Here is a 19,929-nt window from a genome sequence, read left to right as displayed (position 1 = left end):
CACACCTTGACACGGATGACCTCTGCTCTTCGTCTCTTCGCCTTCCTCCATCCTCCTCTGTCCTTCACCTCCCTCCCTCCAGCCGTTTTTCCTTCCCCCGCTCCACTTTTCCTCCTGTCGTTTTGCCCTTGTTATTTTTGCAACCCCTGCCTCCCGGAAGTCACCTTCACGTGCTCCCTCGTGGTTTTGTGTGATATGTTTTGGAGGAAAAGGGGTAATCGTGTTCACTGGCGCCAAGTCATTTTTTCTTCTTTTTTTTTCTCCCCCCACTCCACAAAGCGCCACCTTCTCGTAAAGCACAGACACACAGTGATGGCGTCTAACTCAGCACATCTACTCGAGGGCTGCGCTAAAATACAGTCATGAGGTACTTGTATTGAATGTGCACATAAAATATACCTTTTAGTTGCCTTAGTTTACTCCAGGACTGTCACCTTTTACTCGAAATCTTGAACCTTCATTAGAACGTGGTAAAATCCTTACATATTTGACCTGTAATGACCCGTTCGAATTCAAAATTTGCAGTCTGTAAGCGCAACAGAGCGTTAAAAAACCATATCTCTGAAAGGGGGAATTCTGCATGTAAGTGCTGTTACTTCTGATAGAAGAACGTTTCCTCAACTAAAGTTTTGAAGGCCGGGGTTAGCGTCCCGCGTCCCACGTTTTGTTGGGTTTGGTCAACTCGGACACTTCTGTGAGGGTCAGGGGGAGACGGTGGTCTCAGTTGAATATCGAAAAAATCAACTCGTCCTATCTCGAGCCACATTGGTTTTTTTTAATGGTTAAGCAAGAACCACCATCTTTCCCTAAACTTGACCAAGTGCCGAGGGGCTGCCTCAACCTGACCATAAAAACTTAAGACGTGCTTTATTTGCCACATGCGGATATTGTCGCAAACACACGAAATCCATTCAGTGAACATTTTTAGCAAGTTTCCTCATTATGTTGATAAAAACATAACCCAAGGGGCGTTAAACCCCTTTCAAAACGTATTTTTTTCTGTTGCTTATTATCAGTAAATAAGTAATTTCCAGGAGCTCCTGTTGCTTCTTGTTCACAATTATTAATTTCTTCTTTTTTCTCCGTTTTTGACTCTTTGTAGTTCTTCTTCATCATATACTTTACCTTCTTTTCTTTAATTTTCTCTATTTTTGTGCTTCCTTTCCTTCTCTGCTCGTTTTCTTCCTCTACCTCCTTGGTCCTCACCTGTTATGTCTGAATCTGAGTATTTTTGTGCAGGCGGTCAGTATGTTGTAAATCCGGTCATAGAAAACACCACAACACACTTTAACACCTTTTTTTTTTTTTTCACACTGGCACCATCGTGCTTTTTAGGGAAGAAATGGCGAGGGAGATGACTGAACTTCTGGCTCGGTGGGTAGAAATCGTTCGTACAAACTACAGTAAATCGCTCCATGTAATCAGTCGCTTAATCGTGTGATTCACCAAATGTTTTGATGAAAAATGGAACCATGTGATGCAAAAATCCTTTTAAAGAGTCCAGTTGATTTGGTTGATGATTGATGATCAAAATGTAATTTTAAGAATGTTGATTAAAAGGGTTAATTCCCTCAGAAAAAAACCAATAACTTTTAAATTCCTCTGTAGGTCACGGATTGTTTTCTTGAAATTAGAAATTTGTTGCTTGTCACTGCTCATACTTGAAAATATAAAAAAGAAATAAAAAAAATTAAAAATGATTGATGTAAACAAACCTTTAAAAGCGTCAGAAAACATGAATAGCCTTGATTTTGTATTAGTAGAGTATTGAAAGACCCGTTGATCGCGCCAGGAGGGACAGCGTGGGACAATCCTGTGATTTGACTGGTCTTTTTTTTTGGGGATTAAGAATTTGGTTATTAGTGCAGGTTTGGAGTAAAGTAAAGCTCAAAGGTAAAACGTCCCAACCACTCCAGGAAAAATGGAGACAAAATCTTCCTTCGTCCAGAAGAGCTGCGAGAGCGAGCAGCATTTAAGTTTTGTCGATCGGGTAAAAGTCAACTTTCTCATCAGATCACCGCGGCCCGATGGTATTTTCCACTCGCGTCCCTCTCGGCATTAGCGTGGATGTGAATGAGTGATGTCAGTTGAAGCGATGCCAGTATCTCCCGGTTCCTCTGTTCGTCTGTCTGCGGCTAATTGGCTCAGGCCGCTTCCCGAAGCCGCCGTGTGCTTCTGGGAACACGGTACAGCCGCCCGGGTCCGAGGCCAGCTCCCGCTAATCAAGAGACGTAGGGCGACCCGATAGGATTAGAGAAGCAGCAGGGTCCTCACCTCCAACTTCCTGGTGTTCTAAAAAGGGCAAATCCGGGTCACGGATTAATCAGGGCTGTCAGCAGCGTGCCAACAGCACGGCCCACAGCTGGAGAGGAGCTGCACACGCTGTACCGTCAAGCAGTCATTTATAATTTAACAGAGTGAGCTGCCACTCCGCGTGGGCTCCGGGCCGTCACACCAGAGCTGCGTTTTGACTTCCTGGCGACTGAAACAGCATGCGTTTTTAATGATGCCTCCTCAAACCCTCCATAGCTCTTCTGTAGCAATCTCTCTTTCCTTCTAACAGTGATGCTGCTAATCTGAATACACCCGTTTTTCCTCACTTTCACCTTAACATCTGCAATGAACCCGTAGCTGCAACAAACCGGTGCTCTTCGCATCTGTTGTGTAATATCTGTGATTCTTGTTCCTGTTACTCCGATGACTCTCGGGTGGGTGAAGTTTACTGTAGTAGGTGATTCAGGTAGTTCCCGATCTACTTTTTAGCCTCCGACAACACACAGAAGTCGAATATTGCTGTTTTACCCAGTTACGGTGCTCTTCATCACAGATATCTAGCCTCATGGATCTGTTATCACTGGAGCTGCCACTTGAGCCTAAATTTTTCCAAATCTTATGTCGTCTTTTATTTACAGAAAGGGATATTTCCAGTTTGTTTATCTTATTTTTTAACCATGTTTGCAAAATTACCAAGTTAATAGCTGAGATCTGGAAACACAGAAACCTAACTTAAAAAAGACCAACAGGTCTTGGTTTCCACAGATTGGAAACAATGGTTTTCTTTTTCCAGACTGAAAATGCCCAAACTGTTCATTGTGAACATCCATCACACTGACTGCTTCACCTTTGACCTGCGTACTCGCTATCTTGTGCTCACACGGTTTTGTTGTACAATGACGGATTATTACCAACATTTCAGATGTGCTCGCTTTCAGTTTGACCTCCAAATAAAGTGGTTTAGACCATCTGGAGAAACCGTGGGGTTTGGTTCGGACCGGACCCATCGTCTATCGGCTTGCTTCGCTTGACCTGTCGGGCTTCTTCTTAACTCCGTTCCCATATCTCAGCAATTAACTTGGTGGGAACAATGCTATCAGAATGGATAGGAACGATGAGAAAGAATTATCCTTTACGTTAGCCTCTGCTCCACTAGCCTTTGCCAAACGGTCTGTCATCAGTCTTTCTATGAAGCTCCTCTCTGGTTTTCTGTCCACACTTTATTCTAGGATATTTTGGTGTACATGATTAAAACAACTATTATTTTTTAGCATTCAAAAGAACACGTGCCACGTGTATCTCACCTATCTGGGCTTAGAAAATGATCAGAAAACCCCGTTATCTTGTTTCAGCTTTTCAGAAAAACTGATAAGAAGCCCTATATGGAAAAAATAACCAGGGCCATACAAGCTAATGTAACAGGAGCCAACTCGAGTGTGAAAGATCTTTGGCTGTTTCTATTAGCATGAATCTTATGTCTCTCAATCAGAAGACTGCCAGGTCACGTCCTCTCTTCTCTTTGAATAGAGAACCAAATTTTAATTTGCGTCAGGCTCAGAGTAATATAGCGGAAATAGGAATAAAAATTTGAAAATCTGTGATGGCTATAACTGGGGTCTGGGATGAATAGTACTTGTTGGAAACAGTAATTGGCAAATTTATAATTATGAACATAAATTTTCACCAATCAATGGCCAATAAAATATCCATTGTACGTCTGTCTGACACTCTCAGTAAACTCCACCCATCTCCTTCTTCTTTACAAGTGAATAAATTACTTGCAAATACTTTTTAACCCAAGTTTGTGACCAAGTGAACGACCCCGCCCTCTGAGCTCCACATACGCTCCGTGCTGCCGGGATCCAACAGTTGCAACAGTCTTCTGTTGCTGACTTCCTGGGTCCCTCTTGTCTGTTTCCTGTATTAGAGGCCCGCAGGTGCAGGCCTCCAAGGCTGCCGCCGGTGCCAAGAAGTACGAGCTGAGCAAGTGGAAGTACGCTGAGCTGCGGGACGCCATCAATACCTCATGTGGTGAGTGTCGCGGTTTAATTTGTCACCGGGGCACATGGGTCATCGGCATGTTTACACACAACAGTAAGATCCTCGCAAACACAGTCTGCGACTGGCCAACAGGGTGTTGTTGGAATTTAGCCCGAAGCAGACCAGAGTGTGTGCAGACACTGGAAAACACTGCCACAGAGTGCCAAAAACCTACCTCAACAGATAAGAAAAGTTTTTACGCCCCTGTTCATGCTTAGTCACGCTAAAAACAGGCTTGAAAGTCACGTAGTTGTTTCGTTTCCCTGTAAGTTTTAACGCATTGGTCCAGAATGAGAAATCTACTACACCAACTGGTCACACTGACATGGATGCCTATGGTCCCCGTGGGAGGATTTCAACAGTTTTCTCTAGTGGCACCATCAGGGCAAACCTTTTGTTGTGAATATTCTGGATCCTCAGAGTATAAATCTTCATGTTTTTGGTGGCTTTTCGCTGGCACCGCTATCGAGCCCAAATTTCAACTTGTGCACATAAACTTTAATAATCTAATTCACTTTTGCACAACGCAAATTTGTGATTTTTGACATTGTCTATGTAAATTAAATTTTCTTGAATGGCCTGAAATATCAAATCTAATTGCAGCGCACATTCATTCCCTCCAGAGGTTAAGATGGTTAAAGACTCTGTAATCTCAACTCTAGCTCCACCATCAGGTCAAAATTTCCCTTGATAAATGGCCAAATTTGTTTGAAATGGCTTTGAAATATCTTAAATTAATGGACAGATTGCCATCAATTGTACCAAGAAAATTCCTCTCCGTAGAGGATGAACCCTTTCAGTTTTTTTTTTTTGTTTTTTTTTTTTACTTCCACTCGTGAGCTTTCCTATAGCACCACCCTCAGCTCAAAATATCAATTCTGACCACACATTACATCTAGTTGTTTAACAAGTAGTTTGCTATTAAACTTTTTAAGCTGCCAGTAATTGTACTAAGCACATTCATGCTCCCCAGAGGATTTTTGACACGTACTGAGCTTTAGTCCTGCGCCATTGTGAGGCTTAAATATCAACTTCGAATACATATGACATTTCATAAATTAACCAGCAGAACACCATACCAACTTGGTGACCAGATTCATGCTCCTCAGAAGACGAACTGGTTGGAGGTTTTATGGCCCCATGACCTTTCCTTTAGCACCCCCTGTTAGGACTCTTTGACATTTTTGATCCCCCTTGCGGATAATACTCTAAGAACAGCTAAACTTGTCAGTAAGTTGTTTGTTCTCCATGTGAGGTGTTGTCTCCTCTCATTTCCAGCAAACGTACGGCTTTGACAGAAACGTCTGCCGTAGCTCACTTTCCACACCACTTACTTTTATTTTTGTAAACGCTACCACTTTTGATGACCACTTGTCTCATGTGGGAGTGAATAGCTGGTAGAGCAGGACAGAGTACAACTCTTTTAACAAACCTCATCGTGATGATGCCCCCGTTACAGCCCGTTTAAATGGTCTGTCAAATAAAATATGACAGTTGGTGAAAGGAGCGAGAGGCTGCCTCCAGGGGGGGAAAGGGGGGAAAGGAAGCAGGCAAGGGGCGATTGTGATTTCAGGGCTGGCAAAACATCCTCACTAATGGTACCACTGGTGTCAGATAGGCTTCATTTTTTAAAGTAATTGTTCCACGGTTCCACGGTTAATTTTCAAAATGTATATTAATGCTTGGTTAATAAATGTAATAATATAATATACAGAAATTAAACTAAAAAAAAAGGCAGTCTGCTCCTTTAATGAGTCATTTCACTCTTTATACTTCCACTGCATTTTGCTCATAATATAAAGGAATACTTGTACATTTTGAGATATATGCTTTTTAAGAGAGTCATATGAAGGTACAGCTAGCCGCCAGTTAGCTTAGCTTAGCATGAAGACTGGAAATGGGGGGGGGGGGGGCATCCTGTTTCTGTGCCAAGGTGACAACATCCTCCTGCCGACACCTCTTAATCTCACTAATTACCATCTTATGTCTTGTTTTGTTTAATCGGGACAAAAACTAAAGTGGGGATCTGTGCCAGACTTTAAAAAAAAGCATGTGTCCGTAAATGTTGACCTCTTCCTTTAAATAACGTTTTGAATGCTGGAGTTTTACTTTTACGTTTTGTAAAAGGAAACGACAGAAGCATAAGAGACCCGTTGTCAGACAACAGGACGTCCATCTGGTGGTGGGTGTACAGTCATCTCTGCTTCCCGCCGCTGATTATGGGGGTTACTTCTGCCTCTGCAATTACCAGGTAGTATGTGGAAAGACTGTGCAAATAGCTCAGCTATATATTTATATGACAACCTGAATCGGTTGGAACACCTTAAAACTAGTTAATAAGGGAGCATTAGCATTAATGAAGCAGAGTGTGATAAATAATTAGCAACAGTAAAATGCAGCTGAGGCTGATAGGGAATATCAACAGATTTGTCATAAATACAGGCCTGGAAAAAATGTGCATTTTGACCTGACGATGGCGCTAGATGAAAAGTCAGAGAATCATCAAAGCTCTCACGATTCATCCTGAGGGGAACATGAACATCAGTTGGTCTGAACACTCGCTAAGACGGGGGAAAACTGGAAAATTGGCTGAAACCCTAAACAGCGTTTTATTGTTTAGATTCTGTCTCCCAGTTGTCGTAGAAATCCATCCAACAGTTGTCCAGGTAACTGACCAAAAAACCAGAAAGCTGCTGTTTCAGAGCATCAGCAAAGTCATCGAGGTTGGTCATGTAGGATCCGTCCATCCAGTAGTTGTTGAGATATTTCAGACTGAACGTATTTCAGTGTTTTGTTGAGAAACATCCCGGGTCCTCAAAGGTCGTCTGCCCAGGAAAATGACATGAGATTCTGACCTTTACTTGCAGTAACGGCGTCGGTGTCGGTGTGCTTTAACTGACTCTCTGAACCTGTCACCTCCAGACATCGAGCTTCTGGCCGCCTGCAGGGAGGAGTTTCACCGCCGGCTCAAAGTTTACCACGCCTGGAAGTCAAAGAACAAGAAGAGAAACACGGAGACGGAGCAGCGAGCGCCGAAATCTGTCACCGACTACGGTACGACAGCGCGACACATCCCAGCGTCGTGTTTTTGTCTGTTTTTTTTGTTTTACTTTACTTTCAGGATACTGAGCAGCGTCAGGGTTCATGTGAATTTTCTTTTACCATCATTTTTTTGTTGTTGTTGTTTTTCTGCCTTACCAAACTGCGAGATGCTCTTTATGCTTCGCTCGTAGTCGTCGGTACGAGCTGCTGTTCCACAAGAAGAGTTTGAGGTGCGATGCCTTGCTTCAGAGCTCCTCGGCAGCAGGGGGATTCACTGCTGTCGCATGACCTCGCGTGCCGAGAGCTCGTTCGTTCGTTCCAATTTCTGTAATTCTCGTCCACATTCATGCAACTGACGATCTCGCTGCCTGATCACGGGAAATTTTGACAGAAACAAAACCTAGTCCGGGCACACGTACAGATCAGGGACCAGGTGCACAAGACTCTGTCACACGGACACTGCGTTTCTACCTCGCAATCGTCGTGGCAACACTAAAATAGCTGCCGCCTTGATATAACGCTCTTCGGCTGTGAAATCCTGTCTGAGAGTGTGACAAACCTCTGCGCAGTGCTGCGGTGTCTGATAAGCTCAAACTGAACTCTCTGGACCCTGTATCACAGCCCCCCCCCCGCACTAAAACGATGCCTCCAGTGAAATGATAAAATCGATCACACGACCAGGAGAAATGGCTAAAACCTAAACAGCGTTTTAATTCATCAGATCCCGTCCGCCACCTTATCTGCACATCACCACGTCACCGTCGCATGGCTCTGAAAAGCACGTGCGCTGGTCTGAGGTGTTTGTGACTAGCGCCCGTTCTCAGCGCACGTCATTCTTTTAGCAGTGTTCTGTAAGTTTGTGTGCGGAGAACGAGGCGCACGTTGTCTGTAGATCCGGCCCCTGACGAACTCCTCGGGCGCTCGGGGCCACCGACGGTGGTTTAGTCTCGAACCGTCCTCGTCCCCGAGTCCTGAGTCCAGACGCTGTCCAGACACGAGGAACGGTCGGACTCTGTCTCTCACCTCTCCGCCGCCATCACCTCATCTCCTTGTGCCACATGTCAGGTTGTCATGACGACAAAGAGCTCTTCTTTCTGAGCCGACTATTATGTGCTGTGCTCAGACTACTGATTGGAGCCCACACACCCAACCTTCATCCTTCGTCCTCTGCCTCCATGTGAGACGCAGCTTCGTCCTGCTGCTGAGCGGTCTCATGGACACATGACACAAACAGCACTGTAAAGTCCAGGGTGTGTGTGTGTGTGTGTGTGTGTGTGTGTGTGTGTGTGTGTGTGTGTGTGTGAGAAGGCAGGTAACATGTAAACATGATATCTGAGGCGTGAATCTGTCCCAGGACCTTGGCCACGTCGTCAACCCACCGTCCACTCGTCTCATATTTTGAACTGTTTGATTCGTTTTTGTTACATTTTAGTTTAATTTCTTTGGGTGGTCAGTTGTTCCTCCACCAATGAGGACATGTTTTGATTTTCATGAACGCAGCAGCATCTCTTCCCTTAATCTGAGGAGTTTGCCGGCCCCACCCAACAAATTCAGCATATTAAGATTTGCTGACGGGGGTTGGGGGGCAGAATCCAGACAAGGCTCGTTAATGAACACCTGGTGTAAATGCGAACAGCCCTGGGCAGACGTCCTCCGGATATCCAGGCACAGATCGCAGGTTGTTGCCAGGCGGAGATGGGGTGCTTTACATTTTCACTTTTCACATTTACCTCCCGAAACTTGTGGCGCGCTGTAGAAGCAGAATTCAGCGCAGGTCGACCCCTTTTCCACGTAAACAGTTTTTTTCTGACATTTTCAAATTTTTTTGTGAAACAGTTCCGACACAACGAATCAAATCGTCACCGATGATTGAGATCGAAAACATCAACTCTTTTGTTTTTGCTGTTCAGTTTTCCTTTAATTGGTGTTAAATCTGTCCAGTCGTGGCCTGGTCTGACACAAACCACTATCACTGTTTAAGATATTAACACATTTTGACAAGTGCACATATCAAGTCCGGGTGACACGGCAAAATTCGATCGCATTTTCAATTTAAAAGGTTGTAACTCAGCGGTAAATGAGTCTGACCCGTCTGAAATATGCCACATTTCACCTTTGTACAAATCTCTTGAAATGACGAGGATTTAAGTGTTCTCCAAAAATAATCTGCTAAATATCATCACAGCACAAGGTGTATTTTCAAGGAAATGTTTGAGACGCTCATGTGGGAGCTCAGTTTGTCTTTTTTCTCTCTTTTTATAGCCCACAGCAGTGAGAGACTGTAAATTGGAGGTAGAAAGGTCAGTCGGATGATATATCAGGTCCCAGGCAGGATTTTAAACCAGGATCTGTGAGATATATGTTCACCGCAGTAGCAAGGACACCCTGAGGAGTTCAGAGTCGACTCGAACCAAACGGGAAAATATGGAGCAAGAGCCACAATACGTTAACCCAGGATGAAGGCTTCCGCTTCATCATGCCGCCTCATTGTCAGAAAGGCCTCTTCTTTTAAAAGCCAAAGCCTAAATCCGAACTGACAGGTTGCCAGGTTGCACGCATCCGGAGCGGTTCGCTTCGTGTTTTCTTCGTCACTTTACACGAGCCTTAAACCCTCACGAAAGACCAAAAGCAACCACGTGTCGGTCCGCCTCTCGACACCCTCGATGACCACACTGATTCACAGTGATCGCACCTTTGCAATATACCTGCAGTGTCTGGAAAAACACGATAGTCTTGATTCTTCCCTCTCGCTCTTTTTCACCACATCCGAACACACGTCGCTATGACTCTGAAAATCTGAATGAAGGATGATGTCGATGACGTTTGGTATAATCTGGACTAGTAGCATCATCATGTGTGTGACGGTATTTATATTTTCATTGTCTTTCTCGTCTGAATCATGTCTGGACAAAATCCAAACAAAACACCTCACGTGTGTCATTGTTGCTGCTGTGTTGCATCACTTCCTGCTCTGTATGTCCGTGTAACCCGGCATGTTTACTTTCAGATCATGCACCTCCTGTGAAAAAAGCATGTAAGTGGTCGTCCGGTGTGTAACTCAACTAACCGCAGAGCTACGTCTCCCCTTTATTAACCCCCCCCCCCTCCCCGAACACGGCGGAGGTCCGCTCCTAACCGGGACCCGCTCCCGGGCCCTCGGCTCTGTGCTTTGTGCCGCTCTGTTCAATGGAGAAGTCCCTTTCTTTTTCTTTTCTTTTTTTTCTTTTTTTTTCCGGCGGAGGGCGGGAGGGTGGACGGGTCTCCATGGCAACCCCTATAGAGACGTGCGTGGAAGAGATTGTTTGAACGATCTCGAGGCTCGAAGCTGCCGTTTCTTCTTTGTGGCCGGTGCTCGGGCGCCAGCTCCCGCCTCCCAGGCAGCTCTAACGGTTTGATAAAGAGCCGAGGTAATTCCTCCCGGCTCTTCGGGCCGCCGTTATTGATACTCCCACGTGGAGCAATTCTCAAGGAAGGAAAAGAAAAAAAATATATAGAGAGGGGGGGGAGGGGGCACAGAAGGCTTTCAGGGCAGCTTGCCTGGCTCGTGTCTGGCGGCAGCATCACGTTCACGGGAGCGTGACGGGAGGGAGACGCCGCCGCGGCCGCTGTTCGGGAGAGGGGTGATGTAACAGGTGTCGACGTTCCAGCGGCGAGCAGATGTCTTCCGTCCGCTCGCTCCTGACTAAATGAAGATCTCAGATGCATAACAGTCCATTCGGCTACATCAGGCGTCCACTACGACTACCAGACCACTGCCGACCGTCAATCTGCCCTTATACCCGCTGCTATCAGATATTAAATTCTCCCTGGACGTCGACCGGCGAGGGTCCATTGGCAGCCTGATGCCGATCATTGGAGACGAAACCTGGCGCTGGTTAATGTGTTTCAATTAAAGCATTTTTTTTCCCAAATTACAGGTTTCGTTCAGCCGTCGTCGCCAGAAGGACCTCATAAGGTCATTTCGACAACCTTGGCTCTCGAGCTGAAGCGAGTTGGCAGTTTGGCAGCTGTTTTTTTTTTTTTTTAAATGCCAAAATGTGATGGCTCCAGTTTTTCTTCTGCCTTTCTCTCCTTTATTAACGAAATAAGTGTGTGTTTCGCACTGTTGCTCAGACAAAACAAGGCATTCGGGGGGAAAACTCCGACGGACGCTTGTCACTGTTTTCACAAGTTTTATAAACGAAACGATGAACCGGTTAATTGATCAAATGAAAATCATCGTTAGCTGCAGCCCTGCTTGAGGCTCGTGAACAATCCGTTTAAAACCCAGGAAAAACAAGAATAAACAAGCTGCGCGTTGTATTTCATACCGAACAAACCCACATTAAGGAACATACGGCCGTATTTTCAGCATCCATCTAAGGTTTGAACACATTCAAATCTCTCGTGTCGAATATATGGGTATATATTGACTCAAATAATGTACAGTAGAAATTCATATATGGTTACAGCTAAATACTTTTGCCACATATTTGTCAATATGTGTGACAAACAGATATTTTATTAAATTAACTGTCCAGTCTGGTGTCTGAATGTTCTGATGTTAGTTTGTCGACAGCAAAGACGAGTTTATGAGAGATGGTCGTTGTTGCAAAGACACAAACTAAAACTAAATCGTCCACGTAGTGTGCGTTTCCCGGCTGGTGTTTCCTTCCTCACGTCGCCGCCAGTGTTTAGGTGGCTGATCGATTAGGTCGCTAAACGAAGAGGTCAAAGATGACCCGTCTTTCATCGGCCCAGACACCTGGATGCTTCCCTCGACCCCTCACAGGGCCGCAGCGTTCGCTCCGGAGCGGCGAACCGGGAAGCGCGACAAACAGTAATCGACGAACTGGTATACGGCAGGGAGTTGAGCTCAAGAGCCTCTCTGAGGAAGGTTTCTCCTTTTCTGCTGCTTTTTCTCAACAAAAAGGGCTAATTTTTTTTAAATTTTTATTTTACTTCCTAAAAGTTGTGGGTACGGGAAGGTGACGGTTGCTGGCGAGGGTTGTCCGCCATTTTGCTGGTGATGGTGGAACCAAGTGTTGCTCTGAAGCAGATGGTTGATTTCATCTGGGAATCAGTTTTAAAATCCGTTTTTTTTCCAGCATTTGTGTTGCTCAGCTTTGCACTAGAATAAGGAAACAAGGCCGTTTAACTTAAACCTATTGTTACTTAGATCGAGAAAATTCTCTTAACAAGCTGAACTGCATAGGAAACTAATGTCTTTTCCCCTCATCTATTGATTTTAAAACTGAAATCAAGATGAAATGACTTGTTGGAATGAACATGTTTGCACTGATTCAACGAGCTCCCGCCCGCGTCCCTGTATCATGTAGAGAAGCTTCCTCAGTCGCTGTAGATCCTTGTTCTACGCTCCCACTTTGTAGAAAGATGCAAATTCTGTGTGTTTTCTGTTTCACGCGAGTACGCAGACCCCTTCACAACCATCCGCCGCGCTTCATGTCTTGCTAGCAGTGCTGAGATCTCCGCTGACCCCCCTCCCCGCTCTAGCAGCAGGACTCACCGGCTGCGCTCGAACATGGAGACCGGGGGGAAATGGGCTCATTATTCAAACCCGATCTGGGAACATCAGAGCGGGCCTTAATGTTTACATGCAGTGAGTTAATGGGGACCAGCGAGAAGAAGTGTACCCACTGAGTGGATGTTTAGAAAAGAAGTCACTTCTCTCTGCCAATGTTCTGGTTTGTTTTTTGTCTTTACAGGAGCCTTATTCCAGAGAATTCACCTGTGTGTTAACAGCTGCAGAAATGGTGGAACTTCACCTTTTAAAACACTTTCAGGTTGACGTCCAGCTTCACTGCGGTTCTCTGTTAATGTGGCGCAGTTAAGGGTCAAAGGTCTGGTATTCCGGTGTTTGTCGTTGGCAGTCACAGCTGTTTTGCCCGTGAACTGTTCATCACAGCTAAATAGGAAATAGCTTCCACAGAGACACGTTGCTGCATCGTCTAAATCTCGCAGATGTCATTTTCCACCGCTTTTAGCTCCACAGACTTAAGTTCGGTTCATCTCCGTTATGTTGGAGGGGTTGTAGGGACCAGTGGGGTTGATGCTGCATTCACTGCACGTCGGCAGAAGCGGAGCAAGCGGAAACGTCCCGTTGTAACCACCTGGGAGCGTTGGAGCATTTCTTCCGAGGTGCGGCTACGGTTCACCTGTCGTAGTCGCGCCAAATGCTCGGAAACGTGACCTTAGTGGTCTATTGGGACGTGGACGAACTCACCCCATAGGGCTGTGTGGCTGAGCCAGCTCTTTAAAGCGACGTGTTAGCGCACGGCAGCCCCACGTTGTTAACGGACCGATTAAAATTTCTTTAAATCTGTTTGCTTTTTATTTATTTGCAGCATTTCTTTTTTTAAATTTGCTGCCTGTGTGTCGTAAATATCATTTGCTCCTGTTTCGTCTGTTTGCATTTGTCGTCGTGCACTGAGCCCTCAGGGCCGCCGTAGATTAAAACAAGCCGTAAATGTGGACTTTCCCAGAACTAGCGTGCATCGCTAATTGCTGGTGTGTTTTTGGGTCGCACTCCGTGCGGACGTGGTAGGTCAGCGAGGGAACACACACGTCAGCAGTGTCTCAGTGGTTTTTCTTTTCTGTTGTGAAGCCACCGAACCTCATTTTTCAGCCTCCTTTTATCCTTAATTACTGTATTTTATTTCATTTTATTTGTTTTATTCTTTTTACTCATGGATTTTGAATACGTTGTCACACAAGCCGACATGGCATCGAGACAACAATATTCCATTAGGATAAGTATAAATTAAAAAGAACAACAGAGACACCAGAAACAGGCCATTTCTACACTGCTGTTTAAAAAAAAAAGAAAAAAACAGAAAAAATAATTTTGTAGAAGAGATGAAAGATTTTCCAAATGTATAACAGAGAAATCTGTTCTTTGGAAACAAGTTTATCTTATTGAAATTCTGATAACAGGGCTGCTCCAGTTCACTTTTCCAACTATTTTAAATCACTTAAAAGCAGCACACCACACTGCAGGATCGAATATTTGTAATATTTAATTTTTCCCAGGAAGGGAGATTCTCTTTTTTCCTTCTGTGATGTCATCAAACTGGCGACTACTGGAGCTGGTAAAGACAACATGCCGCTCAAGGGCACTTGAGTGGTGAGTTACCGGACGGGTTGGTAAACAGGAATAAGGCTGTTGAAAAGTCCAACATTGGCCAGCTCTCCCATTAACTGGTTCCCAGGCTGCATGTAAACATGGTCGCTGAGTCCCGATTGGTTGCTGTCAACACCTAAAGACACCTAACTAACTTTTTCCATCCCATCAACAGCCCAGCAGAACCCGGCCCCGCCCGTACCGGCCCGGCAGTACGAGGTGGCGATGAACCGGCAGCAGCGCTACTTCCGCATCCCGTTCATCCGGCCGGGCGACCAGTACAAAGACCCCCAGAACAAGAAGAAGGGCTGGTGGTACGCTCACTTCGACGGGCCCTGGATCGCCAGGCAGATGGAGCTGCATCCCGATAAGCACCCCATCCTGCTGGTGGCAGGTCAGTACGACGCGGAGATGGGATGAGGGTTTAGTGGACCGTCATTTGAAAACTGGTAGGGGTCGTGACTAACCGAGGGTACGAGGGACAGGAAAAAGGAAGCGAGAAAGAGAGGGGGAGGGAGAAACAGTGGATTCAGAGTGGAGGCAGGGAGGGGCGGAAGCCTGGAGGGAGAAAAGGATGTAGAGGTGGATGGAAGGTCGGAGGCTGTGAGCGGAGAGGCAGGGCAAAAATCGATGAGTCGATACCCTCACACCACCAGACACTTCGCTGGCCGAGTCTAATAGATGTTGGGGGGTTTGACTTGGTGACGGTGCAGCAGATTCAGCCTCTTCAGTGGTGGAGGGGAATCAGTGTATTAACCCCACCACCTTAAAATAGTCCTGAAGTGAAAATGTTGCTTAAAGCACGAAGAGTAAAAGCACTCGACGCAGAAAAAAGACTGTTATACCGTGTGTATTATATCACTGGGTTACTATTACTGATGCAGCAACAAACAAGGTTTTACTGTCGTAGTTTTATACAGGACTGCATCTGTTTCCAGGATGGATGAATGTGCCCATTATTCATTTTCAAATGAACCGATTCGTAAAAAAAAAAAAAATTAAGAAAAATCAGAAAATAGTGAGAAATGCTGTCCCAGCTACTCAGAGCCCAAAGTGACACCTTCACAAAGCTTCTTTTGTCCAACCGAGTCCATTACAATCAAATGATTAAGATAATAGAGAGGAAAAGCTTCAAATCTCCAGCTTTGAGAATCTGCAACCACAAAATTTTTAGGGGAAAAAAATGACTTGATCTATTGTCAGAATAGTTGCCGGTCAACTAATCAATTAATTGACTTATTGTTTCGGCTGTACCTGTTTATAATGCCGGGTGGTTTTTATTTGTAACAAAGCATCATAATTTTATAAAATGTTCCTTTATTTTGTTTGGAAAAATCTAAATTTTCAAAGTAAACAGTAACTAAACCTGACAGGTAAATGCAGATGGGAAAGTTGCATTAAAAAGAGACTCAAAGTACAAGTACCTCAAATTTGTACTAAAGTTCTGTATTTGAGTAAATGTAGTTTATATCCCACCACTGAATGATTTGCAGTTTATTTAATGTCGAACTACACGTGTATGAAAATCAAATTAAGTCCAGGTGACTTTATTTTAAACCCCCAAACTGATCATTCACGAGCATCAATTAATAATTTCATAAATGGCCGGTATCATATTAAAATGTAGTTGTTATTGTATCATAAAGCTGCTTTTCAAACAAAATGAATGACTAAAAACTGCGGTAATGATATAAAAGAAGAAGAAGAACATCTCTATGGCTGTGTAAGGTACCAAACAACAAAAAAACAAAAAACGAAGGGGAGGAAAAAAAAAAAAAAAAATTGTTTTTTTGTTGCACTTACTCATCACACGCCAGTGTGTCAGGGGCTCGGGGGCGGGGCGGCGAGCGCCGGGGGCCGACGGCAGCTCATGTTGTAGCGGTTATGGCGTAGCGGGCGGCGTTGGCGGCGAGTGCGGCGGCGGGTTGACTCGTGCACGGGCTGCTGCGACTGCGGCTGTTCGCCCGCCTTGCACTGCGCCTGGCAGCACGGGGGCACCGGGGGATTAGCTGTCCCCAAGTTTTTTGCTTTCATTTCACGTTTTTTTACGTCCCACATTCTCCAGCCAAACCGGCCCTTTGAATAATCTGTGGCTTCCGAGACGAAGACTTAAACCTCCTGCTTATTCATGTGATTCACCGTCTGCCGTCTTCCTGTCACGCCAGCTGAGATAAAACGCCATTTACCGCCTCAGCTGAAATCACAGAGGCCGGCAGGGCAACAACATGCAACCTTTAGGCCGTGGACACGAGGGAGTTCAGCAACGCCAGACTGAAATCTGCGGACGTGTGAAGTTGTTACCGTGCAGGCTGAATCACGGGCTCGGACTGCTGCAAGAAGTCCGTTACCGTGGGAACCTCAGATACAAGCCAGAGTGAAACGCGGCAGCGACGTCGGTTTTGTTTATTGGTGAACTTTACTCGAACGTTCGGACGTCCACAGTCAGTCAAACCTCCTAGAATCACAGACATCAGCGACGTGGCTCCTGGAGTTGATCGCCTCGTCAGCCGAAGCCAACCTTGACACATTTCCCGCTGGCTTTTGTTTTTTTTTTGTTTCTCAAAACCAGCTCGCACATTTCTCAGTGTTCTCTCAGGTAAGGGGGGGCGTCTCCTGCAGGGACAGACCTGAAGTACTCTGGTCTACTTTCTCGCGTCTCTCCCTGTTTTCAGTCGCCATCACGTCATCTCTTCCTAAATTTGCACCGTCCGGCGTCCAGCTGCCTTTTGCTCGACTCTTTATTGCAGATTAAGATTAAAGAGCAGGTCTACAGTTCTGAAGTCACTCGCGTATGTACGTTGAAAAACCTTCTGCTCGATCTAAATCATCCCTCCTGCTCATATCAGCGGTCGTCACCTATCTTACGGGAGACACAATCCAGTCCTAGTCTGGCAAATCAAGTGGGTATCTCCCAAAGTCTTTTCACTGGGAAATAGTAGGACATTTTCTCATTTTGCTCTGAAAAGACTTTGGAAGATCACCACTTTATTTATCTGACAAAACTCTGAAATGTATTTTTGCACAGATTGAAGACTGAGGGTTTTGCCCCCCCCCCAAGAAAAGAGAAAAAGAAAAAAGCATGTTAGTGAGAGAGAGCAGGTGGAACGACAACGGCAGCTGACTTTGTGAGGCTCAACCTGAACCATATTTTCCTCCCCCAGGAAAGGACGACATGGAGATGTGCGAGCTGAGCCTGGAGGAGACGGGCCTGTCGAGGAAGAGGGGCGCGGAGATCCTCCCCCGGCAGTTCGAGGAGATCTGGGAGCGCTGCGGGGGGATCCAGTACCTCCGCAGCGCCATCGAGAGCCGGCAGGCTCGACCCACCTACGCCACGGCCATGCTGCAGAGCATGTTTAAGTGACGAGGCCGGGGGGGCTTCTCACCGCAAACAAAGGGACGAGTGCACCAGCTACCTGACGCAGATGGCGTCCGAGCGCCCTGCACCAGGTTCTGACTGTAGGGAATCCACGCCAACAGCGATTTTTCTCCACTGTCCTATCGTTTCTCTTTTGTTGTCGACTTTTTGTTCTTGCTGGCTTTCGGTTCCTCGACGGGGCAGCGCGGGGACGAGGGCGGGGAAGTTTGGCATTGAACCCCTATGCAGGAAAATCGTACTAAATGATCACAGCCAGTTGTTTTCCAAGGAATTCTCTTCTCTGTCACATTTCTGCAAGTCTAACTACGAGGCCTTAATACTACTTTAACAGGGTTTGATTGCCAGAAGTAGGACTTCTTTTTATTTCTGTTCAAAGCTGCCTCCCCAAACAAGAAACCTTTTAATTCCTCTGTAATTATGCATTCCTGATTATTACCCTGAAGTCTCACTGGTGTGTCGCCTCAGTCTTAACAGCTAGCTGGTGATCCCCCTCCTACTTAAAACCTGCTGTTTACATTGTCTTCATGTGGTTCTTACAGGGCAGAAACACTTGCACGAGGAGTTGTGCGCTCTCACCGTGAGGCAGTGCTGCATGAGTGTCAGATTATTCCTCCTGACTGCGCTCGTAATTAAATCCAATATTTGCTAGTTCTTCCTTCTTTTTTTGTTTGTTTTACCTTTAGTCTTTCCAACCGAATGTAAGTTGAGACCTCGTTGATTTGTTCATGTAGTGATTCCTTCTTTCTTCTCGTTATGTGTGATTTAATGTGTAAAGCTAATGAGGAGGGTCCAAAAACTTTTGACCTTGAGACCAAACGTCGCTCTAAACACGAGGCCCTCGTCGGGTTATTTTATTTTATTTTATTTTATTTTTTGGACAGAGCAGTAATTCAGCTCCCTGATTTAGTTTTTCTCTGGGTTTATCAAGCAAAGCAGAAAATGGGAATTAATTATGCAACTGTGTGTGTTGCTGCAAAAAAAAAAAAAATCCTCAGCAAGTCATTTATTCCATCCTAAGTCTTTAAATTTGATCTTTTTACACGAGGAAACCTAATTTGCCAACGCAGTGATTCCCAAGGTAGCTTCACCTGTTTTTCACTGACAAAGTGTAAAATCTCCATTCGGCTGCTTGAACGTTTTAAGATCTCGTGTCGGATTGGACTTTTTTTTTCTGCTGCGTGAGAAGCTGGTCGGACGTGTCTTTAACTCTGCACAATGCACTGGTACTCAGCCTCGAACTGGAACGTTTATACAACACTGAAATATTTTCTATACAGTAAATACAGCAAGTGCAGCCGGCGGCGATATTCCCACTGGAGTAAAGTTTATTTTTGAAAGAACAGTTTCTACTTTAATGGCTCCGGCACGTGAGATTGTTAAGAGAAGCAATAAATGACGCAAACTAAGCTAAGAGATAAAACAGGCCTCCTTTGTCTTGTACATTAACAGTTTGAAGACAATCTGCTGCGACGTCTCGCCCGCGCTGTTCACCTGCTGCTGCTGAGTTTGTTCCCGAGCTTTCTGTTCCTTTTGACGCTCTTCTTCTCTGCACAAGAAACAGGTGTGACTTTCCATTGTCTGAAAGCACGGAGATCTGTCTTGTTGCAAAGTAGCCGATCCCCTTTACAAAAGGCATCAACATGCAGGAGGGCAGCATAAAATCAATGAACGGATGCAGCCGAGATGCACCGAAGGTCCGATAGTCCAGCTGACGGTGACAGCAGAGACGGAGGGCTCCGATGTGCTGATCTGCAGGTCCAGCTGGATGTTAACTGATCACCGTGGAGACATTTGTTACATGTGACCTTGCCGTCTAAGAAACCTTAAACTTTTCAATCCAATTCAGCCCAGTTCCTACAAAATACCAAAACCATCTATAAAAGGGTACGTTTAGAATTTGGGACTGGTTTCACAAAGACAGCCAGTTTTCCAAAGCTGGGTCTGTTGGGTCTGAGCTAAGGTCTAAGACTAAAGTTCACTGTTAGCACGTAGCTGTCTCATTCTTGTCACGTGATCTGGCTCTTTTCAAACTAAGACGCGTCGCCAAGCGAGCAACAGTTTCACACTGCGCAGCTCT

General features: G+C 45.4%; 1 protein-coding gene across 6 annotated transcripts in view; it reads left to right on the top strand.

The window, feature by feature from the left end:
- Window positions 1–18,787, top strand: part of myo6a (myosin VIa) — a 107,758-nt gene extending 88,971 nt beyond the window's left edge. For 4 of the 6 annotated variants that reach the window (XM_040124884.1, XM_040124883.1, XM_040124882.1 and 1 more), the window contains 4 exons: window positions 4,202–4,305; window positions 7,237–7,368; window positions 14,652–14,870; window positions 17,638–18,787. In XM_040124884.1, coding sequence (XP_039980818.1) covers window positions 4,202–4,305; window positions 7,237–7,368; window positions 14,652–14,870; window positions 17,638–17,837 — 655 coding nt within the window. In that variant the 3' untranslated portion in view covers window positions 17,838–18,787. Of the gene's footprint in view, window positions 1–1,335; window positions 1,375–4,201; window positions 4,306–7,236; window positions 7,369–14,651; window positions 14,871–17,637 lie in introns of all 6 variants that reach the window. The other 2 variants (XM_040124880.1, XM_040124879.1) reach the window with 1 other exon arrangement.
- Window positions 18,788–19,929: the final 1,142 nt, after the last annotated feature.

This window comes from Xiphias gladius, chromosome 4 (assembly GCF_016859285.1).
Source record: "Xiphias gladius isolate SHS-SW01 ecotype Sanya breed wild chromosome 4, ASM1685928v1, whole genome shotgun sequence".
NCBI lineage: Eukaryota > Metazoa > Chordata > Actinopteri > Istiophoriformes > Xiphiidae > Xiphias > Xiphias gladius.
The sequence above is the reverse complement of the archived record's forward strand: the minus strand, read 5'-3'. Positions and strand labels throughout refer to the sequence as shown.